General features: G+C 31.9%; 1 protein-coding gene across 6 annotated transcripts in view; it reads left to right on the top strand.

Annotated features, from left to right (window-relative positions):
* CENPC (centromere protein C) overlaps window positions 1-7,883 on the top strand; it is a 74,952-nt gene extending 67,069 nt beyond the window's left edge. For all 6 annotated transcript variants that reach the window (XM_011360648.2, XM_023530916.1, XM_023530915.1 and 3 more), the window contains 3 exons: window positions 181-335; window positions 5,117-5,207; window positions 6,305-7,883. In XM_011360648.2, coding sequence (XP_011358950.1) covers window positions 181-335; window positions 5,117-5,207; window positions 6,305-6,375 — 317 coding nt within the window. In that variant the 3' untranslated portion in view covers window positions 6,376-7,883. The remainder of the gene's footprint in view (window positions 1-180; window positions 336-5,116; window positions 5,208-6,304) is intronic.
* The last annotated feature ends 7,768 nt before the right edge of the window (window positions 7,884-15,651 follow it).

Here is a 15,651-nt window from a genome sequence, read left to right as displayed (position 1 = left end):
GACAAAGACAGAATTTGACTCTGGCATTCTAGCTCCCAAGTCAATGATCTTAATCGCTCTTGTCTTTCTGAGGCAGGTTTATATCTAAAAATAACTATTGTAATTAAGTATGTATATATTATATCATTGAGCACTGTCATTGCTGTTGTTTTATATTTATCTTTACTATTTTCCCCTTAGATCTTTTAAGGCCACGAGATACATATCAATTTTCAGTTGAGCATGGTGAGTTGAAAGTATATAAAACATTGGATACACCCCTTTTTTCTACTGGAAAATTGGTATTAGGGCCACATCAAGAAAAGGGAAAGCAGCATGTTGGCCTAGATACATTGGTGAGTATATTTCTCCATATATTTATGTTTTGCTATTGGTACAGTTCTGCATTATTGGAAATGATGAGGCATTAAAAATGTTATTTCCTCAGAAATAATATTTTATTACCATAGTGTACAGATAATCTTTTTGTTAAATCTGTTTAGAGACAGTCAACCAGTGGTTATTCAAAAGTTCCTTTTCTGTGTGTAGTAGTGTAGCCTTGAGATTCAGGTTAAGGAATAGTCTTTACTTAAAAGAATCTTGGAATATAGGTTCACACAGAAATCATTAGAATTTTAGAACTGGAGGGAATTATTGAGATTAAGTCTAAATCTCATTTCTTCCACCATGAAGTTTAGCAATAAAGAGGTTAAAAGACTTCTTCAAAATCATGTAACTAGTTAGCAGACTGAGGACTAGGAGCTAGTTGCATCAATAAGTACTAAATAATATATTACCATTTGTAGTAGTATTACTGGTTGAAGTTATAATGAGATTCAAGGTGAGTCAGTCTCTCTCTGTCTCTCTGACTTTCACTGGAGACACACATGCAGTGTTGGTTTGATATATATGTAATATTTCTGCATTTTGAATTGGAAAATTATAGAATCCGAAAATCACCAAATTTTAAGAATATTTAATATTATACCAGCATTTAAAAAATGTTACACCTAATGCATATCGTTCATTAATTGACATTTCAGGAACCTATGAAGTCATGGGTTACTGGGAATATCACATTCAAAACAATTCTTTATAATGACAAAATTAAAGGAAGCTGAAAAAGAGCAAGCATGGGGACCCTTGAATTTATATTAACAATGAGGGGCAAATTGAGGCAAGAAAAGGGAAAGGTACACATGAGAGTCAAAGAGTAAGTTATTACTACACCAGTATAACTAGAATCCAGATTTAAAATATTTTAAAATATTCTTAATACAATATTAAAATGTCATAGATCTCCAGGTGTTATTAAAAGTAAAAACAACACATTTAACTAAAGTAATAGAGGATCCCTGTGTAATCATTAAGGAACAATTAATAGTGAAGATAAGCATTATGAAATGTCATGGATGAACTATAATGCCTTTATTATACAAAAGGAAATTTGAATAATAAAGAGTTTAACATGGCCAGTAGTCAAAGGAATCCACATTAAAAACAAAGGGTACTTTATAATTATTGAATTAATAGAAATTACTAGAAAAATATCTGTACCCCTTGACCTATCAATCTCACTTCGGAAAATTTTCCTAGGAAAATAAATTAAAAGTTAGGGCGGCTGAAGATAGGTAGTTATTTATTGTAACATTGACAGTAATTGCAAAAATTAGAAACCATTGAAATGTGCTGCAGGAAGAAAATGGTTATTTTTATATTTTTACTTAGTAATGAGATAAACTGTTATCTGATAATAAGCAGTTATTTAGCACTTACATATTCTAGCTACTGTATTAGCATTTTTATATTAGTTTAAGCATATATTATTTTGAAGGATAGACATAAGGAAGACTTTTAGTATAAACATTATAGCAAACTGCATAATAAAAATTCTGTTTTTTTCTGATTAGAATTTAAAAATGAAAATGACAGAAACTTTAAGGAACTGTAGAAAAATCACGTTACTAGGTGATTATAGGTGATTTTTACTTCTAAATATTGCCTTTAAATTTTTATAATGAAAATTGGTTAAAGTTTTTTTTTTTAACAAGGGGAGTATTTTTACATTTTTAAAACATGAAACACACTTTTAAATATATGCTTTTGAGAAACAAATAAAAAGGACAAGGTTTAGAGCCAGCTAGGTCATTAACTCTTGCCTTCAAATACAGTGCTGGAGAATCTGTATGAGAGAGAGAGAAGCAGTAGTAGATTTGTTATGATCAATCGCAGAATTAACAGATTAATTATGGGAGCTCTCCCAGGAGACAAGAAATTAAGAAATGGAAAATATAAAAGTTAAGTAATGTGAAGAACAGGAAAAAACAAAACAAAACAGGAGAAGAGAGAAAAAACCCAAATGAGCAAAGAGTAGGAAAATTTGAAGATTAGACAATAAATGTTCCAGAACTAAAAAGCAAAAAAGTTTCAGCAACACACTAAGAGGAAACAGTTTCTTAGAGAAATGTCTAATTTTAGGCCTGAGGCTGAGCTTGGAATATTTTTATCATTCTTGGTAGCAAACTACCAAAGACCATTAGGAATTTGTAAGACTGCTACACAAAGAAAAACCAATCCATCAATGTTGGAGAATTCTAGAAAGCCAACTTATTTTGACAAGTATGGTAAATAAAGGGAAATAAACATTTATTCTGCCTTTCTCATATAAACTGTAGTATTAGTTAACCAAATAATAGACGAGGGGAAGTTTACCATTTGTAACCCCTGATAAACTATTAGATCTAGGCATTGAGCATCAGTGTCTGCTAACATCTAAAAAGAGTACAACCAGATATTATGTGCCTCCCAATGGAAGAATACAAAAAATATCTATGAAGTAGTCTTGCCTCCCCTACCTCTGTATAAAAAACAACAACAACAACAACAAAACCAAAAACCCAGAAAAAAACGTGAATTTGATCAAGTCTCTAGATCTAACTACCAACTTACAGGAAATAAAGAATAACAGACCTTTCAAATGACACTCTGGGGTTGTAATCAGCAAAATCCAGCTGTGCACAGATTTTTACAACAAATTTTGCTGCTTGATTTCTTTAATAAATAAGCTGCAGAGAATAAAAAAGAGATACCTAGGAGGAACTCATAGACCATGCTTGCACTATTGACATTTTGGATAATTTTTTGTTGTAGCGGGGCTGTTCTGTGCAATGTAGGATGTTTAGAAGCATCACTAGCCTCTACCCACTTGATTCTAGTAGTACTCCTCTACTCATGAGAATTAAAACTGTCTCCAGACATTGTCAGTTGTCCCCTGAGGGGCAAAATCATGCTCAAATTGAGAACGACTACAGATTCAGTGATTTAAGACTCTTAACTTGGATCCCAATTCAAAAAAAACTCTTAAAAATATGACATTTAATAGATTTTGGAAATTCAGATACTGACTGGGTATTCGATATTAAATATTCATTTTTAGGTTTGCTGACAGTGTTGTCATTTTTAAAAAGCACCTTGATCTCTCAGTACACTCTACAATACTTACAAATGATTTATGATGCTGAGCAGCATTTATTTCAAAGTAATATGGAATGGGGGAAGTAGAGAGACTGAATAGGGCTGGTTGTTGGTGTTAGATATTCATGGGAATTTATCACTATTGTGTCTTTCAAAAAACCTTAGCAAAATATTTGCGGAAATGGGGAGTGGTGTATGTAGAGAGCCAAACTTAATAGATAAAGAAAAAACACCAAGAAATATATATGTTTGATTTTCTGGGTAGTGCTGTTTGTTACTTCTTATCTTAAATTGAGGAAAAAATTTTTGACAGTAAAAAAAATTTGTTTTATGAAATTGTAAAAATACCTTAAAAATGACTCCAAGGACTTTTTTTTTCCACTTAGGGAATTAGTATATATAGTGGTTAAGAACATGAATTCTGGAATCAAAATACCTGAGTTCATATCTTTGAAAAGTTATACTCCTCTGCACCTCATTTTCTTCATCTGTGAAAAGTTGTTAAAATAGTACCGGTCTCACTGGTAGGTGCATGTATTAAATGGCTCATTTTACAAAATAGTAAGAAAAAACGGAGGAGCAAGAGGAATAATTCTTAATGATTGAATCGCATAATTTGAGTCTCAGTGTTTGAAAGCCTTACATTTTTTGTTTAGTTGTCTCCCAAAAGTAGATCATTGCCAGGGTGCTTTTGTATAAAAAATATAAAATTTGCCATGTTTGAATATGGAAGCTTAAATGACTGAAAGTTAGATTTATGCATTTTTATTTTCTCGATGCTTATTTAAATGTTGATGATTTTTTGCTTTTTTTGCTTTTTGTCCTTTGATTTATCAGTCAGATTGTGTTACATGTCCCAACATGAGACTTTTAAGGAGGTATACATAATACCTAGCTATTTTTCCAGTATAGCTAAGTGATATTCTTTACAGTGGTTCTAAATTTTCATAAGCCAGTAAATAATAGGGAAGAATGAAAGAAATTTCTTTTTTATTAGTATTCTATTACTGCTTTAACAAATTACCATAAATGTAGTGACTTAAAACAACACCCATTTATTATCTCATAGTTATGTAGGTTAGAAGTGCAGTGGGCTTAGCTGAGTGCTCTGTTTAGGGTATCACAAAACTGGAATCAAGATGTTGGCAGATCTGTGTTCCTCTCTGGCAGCTCTTATGATGAATCTGCTTTCAAGTTCACTCAGGTTGTTGGCAGAATTCAATTCCATGTGGTTGTAGGTCTGAGGTTTCAGTTTCCTCATGGGTTATTGGCCAGGGTCCTTCTCAGCTTTTAGAAATAGCCTATGTTCCTTGGTTCATGGCTGTCTTATCTTTAATGCTAGCAACACTACAGATCCTTCTCATACTTCAAATTTCTTTGACTTCTTCTCATACTTCAAATTTCTTTGACTTCTCTGCTTCGAGCAGGAAAAATTCTCCATTCGAAGAGCTTATGTTATTAGATTGGCCCCATCTAGATAATCTAAGATAATCTTTCCATCTCAAGGTCTCATTTGCTATGTGTCATAACAAATTCTGGAGATTAGCGCATGGACATCTTTCAAAGGCAGTTATTCCACCTACCACATTTAAGTTTCTTACGAGTATAGTTGTTCCATTTAAGATGAGATTTAAATTTTTGATTTTAATTTTTAATTTTACAGGTTTTTTATGTTGACTTTGGTGACCTTTTATGTACTTTACATGAAACACCTTATATAGTAACAACTGGAGATTCATTCTATGTTCCTTCAGGTAAGAATAATTAAAGATATTTTCTGTCTCAAGGTTAAATATTTATATAGTTGCTCATGAGTACTATAAAAATGGAAGCCACAGTGGTTAAAATGAAGCGTTATGTGACTGATGCCAAAGAAATTTGGTATATTTTTCTTTTAATTTAAATTAAGTATGTTAGTTTTTCATACATGAAAGTTGAACTAGAGTTGTTTTTTGCTGAGTATAAAAATATTTAGTTACAAAATATATTGTTATATTCAGGGTAGAAGGAAAATTATTTCCCTTGTATTATCTCAAGAACACTATGTAGTCAAACAATTTTTAGTAGGTTATTTTAAACACACAATAGTATGCTTCATCAGTTATTGATCAGATAAATAGGATTTTAGTTTGTTCATTTGTTCATTCATTCAACAAATATGACTGCGATTTTACCAAGCATTGCTCTGAGAGTGTGGGATACATCAAAAAAAGTGGGCAAAAAATCTCTGCCCTAATGGAACATACATTCTGATGAACATACAATAATAATAGCTATATTTATGTAGTCCTTTGTACATGCCAGCCCTGTTATGTACATTTTACATTTATTAACTCAATTAATCTTAGTATGTATCAATTTCTAATATATAGGAAGTCACAGTTTGGTACTCAATGGTATAAACCTGCCTTATATGTATTATCCATCTGTATTTCACTTTTGCTGTTATTTATTATGTAACATTTAAGAGTAGCATTTGCCTGCCTTTAACTTTGAGATTTTATTTTACTTAACATTTTACCTTTTATACTTAGCTATATATGTATATGTCTGGATTAGGAGAATCCACAGCAGTTCCAAAGACCCTAATAACCATTGGGTTCAGAGATTTTCCCTTCCTTGTCTAATAAATACATCTTTGTATTCATCATCATAATGATGTGAAATTTACCTTATGTAGATCACAGGTGGTGGTTAACTCTTGAATTTTTTTAATAAATAAGTTACTTTGGGTTAGATGAATCAATTTTTGGTACTATATACTTTAATTGTCTTAGTGATGGATAAACATTTAATCAAAAAATATGATTCTCATGGAAATAATTTTATTTTCTTATCGCTTTACTTCTAGGTAATTATTACAACATCAAAAATCTCCTGAATGAGGAAAGTGTTCTTCTCTTTACTCAGATAAAAAGATAAAAGATGAAGCACAGTTTAAATACATGTATATATATATACATACACATATATAGACATATGTAACAGTTTTTGCATTTGGGACATTGAGTTTGTAATTATTTGTGATGTTTTAAAATAAAAATTTTATTTAGTTTTTGTATACTTATATCTGATAAACATTTCAAACTCCTATATGTGTCTTCTGATTTTTCCACAAATATACACAGAGCTTGTAGTGATACCTGTATTCATATTATAATAACATAAAAAGAATACAAAAATCACCGCTTCCATAGTGAAATATAGGACATTTCTTTGTCAAAAGAGATATGATTATTATTTTCATTTATTTAAAAAAAAAATTCCAAATACTAGTTTTAAGACACTAATTAAAATAATACAGTAATAGAGAACTTTGGTAAATGATACATCTGTATTACTTTCCTAGGGCCGTCATAACAAAATAGTACAGAGTGGATGGCTTAAAACAACAAAAATTTATTGTCTCACAGTTTTGGAGGCTAGAAGTCTGAAATCGATATGTTGTCAGGGCCATACTCTCTGAGACCTGTAGATATCACAATAATGCTTCTGCTTAGAAACTATCTTTCGATTAACAAGAGAGTCAGTGTGAAAAGATCATTACAGAATGACTCAGGCTTCTAAATGTCACCATGCACTGAAGATATGTAGAAAACTAAAGAGATATAGGGAGCAAAATGGTTAAATGTCAGAAACAAATTGCTAGCAGCTGTTCCTGAATTTAAGTATTCTCATATTAACCCGAAAATCTTAGTTCCATTTGTCAGAATTGTAATTCAACAGTGTACTTGAAATTTTGCTTTTATTTTAAAAAATGAAGATGTTTTACTTTTCATGTGAACCTTGCTAGGATATTGTCTATTGTATTTCCCAATGTCTCCATAAGAAGTTTCTGAGTTTGATATATGAATGAACTTTTTATCACTAGAGAAATTGATATACTTGTTTTCCCAAGTCAAGAGTTATGTGATTGGATGTGTTTCCATGTTTACCTAGACTGGCCAAAATTTGGTCAGTCATCTGCAATGGCTTGATTGTGTTTTTAAAGTGAAACATTTATTTTATTGATATAATTACATATAGTAAATGCATAGATCTCAAGTACAGTTCAATGAGTTTTTAATAAGCACTTCTTACACCTAAGTAAACCACAAAATTTTTGTCACTCTCGGAAGTTCCTTCCTATTCTGTCCAAATCATTTTCTACCAACTCATTTTTACCTCGTAGACCACTATTCTATTTATCACTGTAGATAGGTTTTACTTGTTCTATAACTTTATATAAATGGACTTATAAAATATACTTTTATTCAGCAAATGTCTAAGATTCACCTGTATAGTATGTATAGCAATTGGTGTTTATGTTGTATTACTGAGTGGTATTCCATATAAATATACCACTTTGTTTTACTCTTAACGGACATTTGGGTTATTTCCTGTTTTGAGCTCTTATGAGTAAAGCTGCTATGTTTATTCTTGTTGTCTAATGGACATATGTTTTCATTTTTGTTGGGTTGATATGTGTGATGGAATTGCTTGGTTAAAGTATGGTTAATGTTATGTGTATTGTTAATGTTATGAGAAACTGCCATACATGTTTCCAAAACGATTATATCATTTTTAATTTGCTCCAACCAGCAAATTATGTGAATTGCAGTTGCTTCACATCTTTGTCAACATTTGGCGTTACTAGTATTTAATTTTAGCCATTCCAGTGGGTTTGAAATGATATTTCTTTAGGGAGATACAGGTTTTATGTTATGGTTACCTTTTATGTATTGTTTTATGATCTATCTCAAATTAATTTCTTTTTTATAGTGTCAGAGGTCAAGGTCAGATGATTTTCTTATATAGATGACTAGTTGTCTCTGTTGAAAAGTTATCCAAGTGCTGTGATTCTTTTAATTTTGTTCAAGAGTTTCAAGATTGCTTTGACCATTGTAGGTCCTTTGCATTTGCATCTAAATTTCAAAATTAGCTTCTCAATATTTACCATAATCCTTCTGGGGTTTGACTGGGATTGCACTGAATCTTTAGATAAATTTGGGAAGAATTGTCATCTGAATCAATGTTATATACTCTTCAGTGAATGATCTTCTCTCTCCATTTATCTATATCTTAATTTCTCGATATTATTTCATAGTTTCAAAATAGAGCTGTTGCCCATCTTTTGTTAAACTTATTACTAGGCATTGCAATGGTTTTGATGCTGTGGTAAATTATATTCTTTCTCTAATTTCATTTTTCAGGTTTTCGTTGGTAATATATAGAAGTACAGTTGATTTTTATATGCAGTCATGAGCCACATAATGACATTTCAGTTAATGATGAACCACTTATACTACGATGGTCCCATAAGATTAGAATGGAACTGAAAATTTCCTGTCAGCTAGGAAATTTCATGTGTTTGTGGTGGTGTTGGTAATGTTTGTGTAAACCTACTATGCTGCCAGTCATATAAAAGTATAGCACATACAATTATGTACAGTATATAATACTTGATAATAAATGACTATGTTACTGGTTTTTGTATATACTATACTTTTATTGTTATTTTAAATTTTATTTTTTCTAAAAAAAGGTTTGCTATAAAACTATGACAAGTTACATAGGTAGAAACCTCTTCTGTTTACCACGTCTGTTGATTGCATCATTTCCTGTTGTGCTTGATTTAATCTTTTGTTGTTTTATGCAGTAACATGCTGTACAGGCTTGTAGCCTACAAACAATAGGGTATAGCTTAGGTGTGTAGTAGGTTATACCATCTGAGTTTGTGCAAGTACACTATGATGTTTGCACAGTGATGAAATAACCGAATGATGCATTCCTCAGAATGTATCCTAATCATTGTCGTGAATAACTGTATTCAATTCATATTCTGTGACATTGCTACATTCAGTCATTAATTCTTTATTTTTAATTGCTCTATAAATGTATTCTATATATACATCACATAAAGACTTATTGACTTCTTTTTTTTTTTTCAGTCTTCATGCCTTTTCTTTTTCTTGACTTACTATACTGGCTAGGACCTCCAACAAAGTGTTGTGTAGAAAGGGAGCAGTCATCCTGTCTTATGCTGAATCTTTGTTTCAATATTTCACCCCGAAGTATAACGTTGGCTATAAACTTTCATAGATTTGTAAAATTAGATTGAGGAATTCTTTGTATTTCTAGTTTGATGACATTTTTAACAAAATCAATCTATATGTGCCTATTGAAATGATCATATGGTTTTCTCATTTGGTGAATTACATTTTTTTCCCTTTAAAATTTAATCTTTCCTTGCATTTCCCACTTGGATGTGATGTACTATTTTATTTATAGATTATTGTATTCAGTTTCTTGATATTTTGTTAAGGTTTTTTTGGTGTGTGTGTTTAGCCCTTGAAGAAATAATGATCTATGGGTTTTTTTGTTGTTGTTATGACATTGTCAAGTGTTGGTATCAAGGTATACAGGCCTTACAAAATAAGTTAGAAACTGTTTCTTTTTGTAATCTCTGGGAGAGTTTATATAAAATCGGTAATATATCCTTCTCAAATGTTAAAAAAAATGTTAGAAAAAAATGAAACCATTTAGTCCTGGGGTTTTCTTATGGGAAGGCTTTAAGTTAGGCTTTAACTTCTTTAATAGGTATCAGAGTATTCAGATTTCTTGTCTCTTTAGTTTTGGTAAATTTAGTTTTTGAAGAATTTGTCTATATCTAAATTTTCAACTTGATTTACATACAATTCATAATATTTTCTCAACAGCTTTCTTGAGATTTCACATAGTAATAATATACTTAAATTAATATGAAAATGCTTAGTACAGTATCTGGAGCACAAATTATGCTATATAATTATTTTTTCTTTTTTTCTTGGTCGATTTTGCTAAGCTTTTATCAGTTTTGTTGCTCTTAAAAAATAATTAACTTTTGGTTTCATTGATTTTTTTTTTCTCCATTGCCTTTCTGTTTCTATTTCATTGATTTTTGCTCTTTATAATTTACTGCATACTTACATTAGGTTTGATTTGCTCTTTTTTTCTCTAGCTTCTTAAGGTGGATGCTCAGATCATTTATGAATATTCTTCCTTTCTAATGCAGCCATTATTGTCTTTGAATTTGAAATTTGCCTCTTATAGAAAGGATCTTGAGTTTTTAAATTCCACTCTATCAATCTTTGCCTTTCAATTGGAATGTTTAATTCCATCACTTTTATTGCAAATATTGATGCAGATACATGGAAAAAATATGAAGCAAGAGCACTTTCTTACACCATATACAAGAATAAACTCAAAGTGTATTAAAGATTTATAAGTAGGACCTGAAACCATAAAGCTAGAAGAAAACATGGGCAGTAAACTGTCTGACATTGCTCTTAGTAACATTTTTTTTGGATATGTCTCCTTAGGGAAGGGAAACAAAAAATAAATAGGACTACATCAAACTAAAAAGATTTTGCACAGCAAAGAAAACCAACAAAATGAAAAAACCTACTGAATGGTAGAACACATTTACCAATGATACGTCTGATAAGGGGTTAATATCCATAATTTATCACTCATACAAAACACCCAAAAAACCAAAAGTCTAGTTACAAAATGGGCAAAGGACCTGAATAGACCTTTCTCCAAAGATAAACAGATGGCCAATAGACATACGAAAAGATGCTCAATGTCACTAATCATCAGAGAAATGCAAATTAAAACCACAATGAGATATCGTCTCACACCTGTCAGAATGGCCATCATCAATAAATTAATAAGCAAGTGTTGGTGAGGATGTGGAGAAAAGGGAACCCTTATGTGTTGTTGGTGGGATTGCAAATTGGTGCCACTACTATGGAAAACTGGAGGTTCCTCAAAAAGTTAAAAATAGAGCACTGTATGACCCCACTATTCCACTTCTGAGTATTTATGTGAAGAAATCCAAAACACGAATTCGAAAAGATATATGTACACCTATGTTCACTGCAGCATTACTTAGAATAACTAAGATATGGAAGCAACCTAAGTGCCCATCAATAGATAATTGGAAAGTGGTACACATACACAATGGAATATTACTTGGCCATAAAAAAGAATGAAATTTTACTATTTGTGACAACACGGATAGATCTAAAGGGTGTTATGCTAAGTGAAATAAGTCAGAGAAAGACAAATGCCATATAATTTTACACGTGGAATCTAAAGAACACAATAAAACAAACATAGATAACAGAGAAGAAACCAATGGTTGCCAGATGGGAAGGAAGTTGGGGGATCGGATGAAAAGCTGAAGGAATTAGGAGTACGAATTGGCAATTGTAAAATAGTCACGGGAATGTAAAATACAGCATAGGGAATATAGTCAATAATATTGTAATAGCTATGGTGAGTATTAAACTTAATCATGGGGGGTCACTTTGTAAGATATAAATGTTTAACCACTGTGCTGTATACCTGAAACTAATATAATTTTGAATGTCAACTGTAATTGAAAATAAAATCACATTTAATGTAGATATTGGTAAGATTGCATTTCTTCCATTTTTCTGTTTGTCTCATGGTTTTTTTTTGTCATTTCTTTGTTTCTTCCTGCCTTATTTTGGGTTAGACAATCCATTTTCAATCTTATGAATTTATATTTTTTGAGTTATTAGTGGTTGCTATAGAGAGTTTTTTTAATTCATCTTAATTTTATCAGTCTCGGTTATGTTACTACAGATTTCATTTTGGTAAAGTACAGTAACTGCATCTGTGTAGCTTCATTTCTTTTCTCTTAATTTGTACTATCACTTGTATACATGACATCATTATAATATGTGTATATTTGATTATGTATATTTATATATCCCAACAATTTGGTGTTATAATTATTGCTTTGAATTATCTTCTTTTTTGATTAAGAGAATAAAGTGTGTGTGAGTATATATATATTTATTATCTTTGCTACTCTCCTTCCTGTGTATCTAACTTACCATCTGGCATATCTGGGAATGTTTATATTTTCACTTCATTTCTGAATGATAGATAGCTTTATTTGATATACAATTCTAGATTTACCTTGCGTTTTGTTCCAGTGCTTTTGACTATGTCCTTCGGTTGCCTCTGTCCTTCATTATTTCTGATGAGAAGTTCACTGTTAATCATATTGTTGTGATAAGTCATTTTTTATGGGTCCTTTGAAAATGTTTTGTCTTTTATCATTTTAACTGTGATGTCTCTAGATGTCATTCTCTTTGTATTTATTTTACTAGAGATTTGGTGAGCTATTTACCTCTGAATGTTAATGTTTTAACCCATTTCTTATTTGCCTGAAGTGGTGTGCTGCAGTGTTTATACCAAGATAATTCTCGGATTACAATCCTAACCTTACTCCCAAAGTTTGCCATAAAATATCTTGCTATTATTATTGTTGCATTGCTCTAATATATGGAGAGTCTTTGGAAACAAATGACATCATTCTATTTATAGCATTCTGTTTTTAGTAGTGGTATTTTCATTTACAAAATATTTAATTCTCAATCACTGGAAATGTCAAATCTTTCTGTTTGTCTCATGGTTTTTTTTTTGTCAGTTTACTTCTGTTACTGGAAATAACCTCTTGTTTGTTTTATTGAGTTTTTTTATTTTTAATTTCTTTACAGAATTTCATTCTTTAAGAGGTTAATTTATTAATGATCAGCTTGATCCTGTTGAGAATTTGTTTTAACCTTTGTTAGGGTAGTTTTAGATTAGCTGTTTGTTATTCCAGAGCAATGATTCTCAACCAGTAATGATTTTATCATTCAGTGATCATCTGGCAATGTCTGGAGACATTTTTGATTGTTACAACTTCCATATGTGTGGGTGCTACTGGCACTGGCACCTAGAGGCCAGGGAGGTCGCTAAACATTCTACAATGAACAAAACTCCCCCACCTCACAACAAATAATTATCTGATAAAAAATGGTGGTAATGTTGAAGTTGAGAATACATGCTCTAGAGCTAGAGTAGTCTGATTAGGATCTTAAAGTGTGGCCTTCTGTGTGTAAAAACTTGGATTGTTCAACAAGAGCTTTCAATTCTGCTTGGTCAGAACTATAGCCACATTTTTTCACTTCTGTATTCTCTGTCAGCTCACAGTTCTTAGTAATTGTGTCAGGCCTCAGTATTTATTTGTTTTTATAAAATAAAAATTGTAAATATTTCAGATGTACAACATGTTTTGATGTGCATAGTGAAATGATTACTACAGTCAAGCTTATTAGCCTGTCCATCTCACAGTTTCCACTGTATGTGCGTGTGCGTGTGCGTATGTGTGTGTGTGTGTGTGCATGTGCGTATGTGTATGTGTGGTGAGAGCACCTGAAATTACTGTCTTAGCAAATTTCCAGTATGCAAGACAGTATTAACTATAGTCATCATTGCTGTATATTAGATCTCTAGAACTTACTTTACATAACTGCAATTTTGTACTCTGAATTTTGTACATTTTCCCATTTCCTCTACCACCTTGCTCCCAGTAACCACTGTTCTACTTTGTGCTTCTCTGACTCTGACTTTTGTAGATTCCACATATAAGTGAGATCATTTTCCTAAGAAGACATACAAATGCCCAACAGGTGTATGAAGAAGTGCTTAACATCACTAATCACCAGGGAAAGGGTCTTTCTCAAGGCTGTTTTGGCTATTTGGTGTCTTTTGTGGTTCCATATGAATTTTTGGATTGTTTTTCCTATTTTTTCCAAAATACCTTTTCCAAAATACCATTTTCAAAAATACCATTGGAATTTTGATAGCGATTACATTGAATCTGTAGATAGCTTTGGGAAATATGGACATTTAAATAATATTCTCCAGTCAGTGAACGAGGGATATCTTTTAAGTTTATTTGTATCTTCCTCAGTTTCTTTCATTCCATGGGTTATAGGGCTGTTTCAGCACTTACTTGCACTTGGACTGAGGTTGGAGGGCCTGCCCTGGGGCACGGATAGGCTCGTGTCCCATCTGGTCCCTGGGCAGGACCATTTTTAAGAGGTACAGAAGCCAGATCACTGGCTACTGCAGGGTCTACCCGCTTCAGAGTTCACAGTTGGGACTGAGATCTGTGGGCCTGCTACCAGGTGCATGGGCAGGAATGGCTTTTTCTGGGTCCTTTGGCAGATGGTGATGGTGTCAGGATCAAGGCCAGATGGCAGAAGCTGGGTCTACAAGTAGACAGGACTGTTTGGGTCTAGCCAGGACCATGGTGGGTGAGTCTACCACCTGGGCATAGTCTTGTCTTTTCAAAATGGCTGTCCTTGGTCTTGTGTTCCACTGGGGTTTCATAACCTCCTACCTGGATTTCAGAGCTCCCACAAAAGCATTTTTTTCCTTTGGATGGCTGCTAAATTATTGCTGAAGGGTACTAATTGAGGGCCTCCTATCCCACCATTTTGTTGACATCACTCCTCATGATGTCAACAAACTCTTGACCAATCCCTAAGTTCCAAAGCTTTCTCCTGTGTTATCTTATAAAAGTTTTATAGTTTCATGTTTTACATTTAAAGTTTAGGTCAAATTTTATTTTTTAACTGTGGTTGTCCAATTGCTCCAGCACCATTTTTTGAATATCTTTTGCACCTTTGTCAAAAATCAGTTCAACATATTTCAATGGATTTATTCAATTTTGTCTCATTGATACATGTGTCTACTTTACCTAATACCACTCAGTCTTATCCATATAAGTCAAAATCAGGTAGCGTGGTTTTTCTTGTTTTGTTCTTTTTTTTTTTTTTTGAATTACTTTAGCTATTCTAGTTCTTTTGCCTTTTTATACAAATTTAGAATAATCATCTATATCTATGGGATTTTGATAAGAATTGCATTAAACATATCATTTTGGGGAAAATTGACAGTTTTACTATGTCAATTAGAGTATTCTAATCCATGAACACTGTGTCTCCATCTATTTATATATTCTTTGATTTCTTTAATCAGCATTGTGTATTTTCAGTGTATAAGTCATGCACCTGCTTTGTTAGATTTTCATTTATATCATTTTTTGAGCAACTATATTGTATTTTTTTACATATTATATGTCCTGTGATTTATTTTTTCAACATTTAGCTTTTCCTTCTCTTTAAGATTTTACATTAATAAAAGTATCTTACCCTCTGATGACATAGTATGTCTTATCAATGCTTACTCATAACTTTCATTATGCATACCATACTAAATTAAAATAGCTTCAGGAAGTTCCAAGATTATAAATTGAAGCTTCTGAGTAGAAGTAAAAGTAGAAGTAGTGTAGAAATGGCTTTATTA

This window comes from Pteropus vampyrus, unplaced genomic scaffold (genome assembly GCF_000151845.1).
Source record: "Pteropus vampyrus isolate Shadow unplaced genomic scaffold, Pvam_2.0 Scaffold57, whole genome shotgun sequence".
NCBI lineage: Eukaryota > Metazoa > Chordata > Mammalia > Chiroptera > Pteropodidae > Pteropus > Pteropus vampyrus.
Note: the sequence above shows the minus strand (reverse complement) of the source record. Positions and strands in the feature narration are given on the sequence as shown.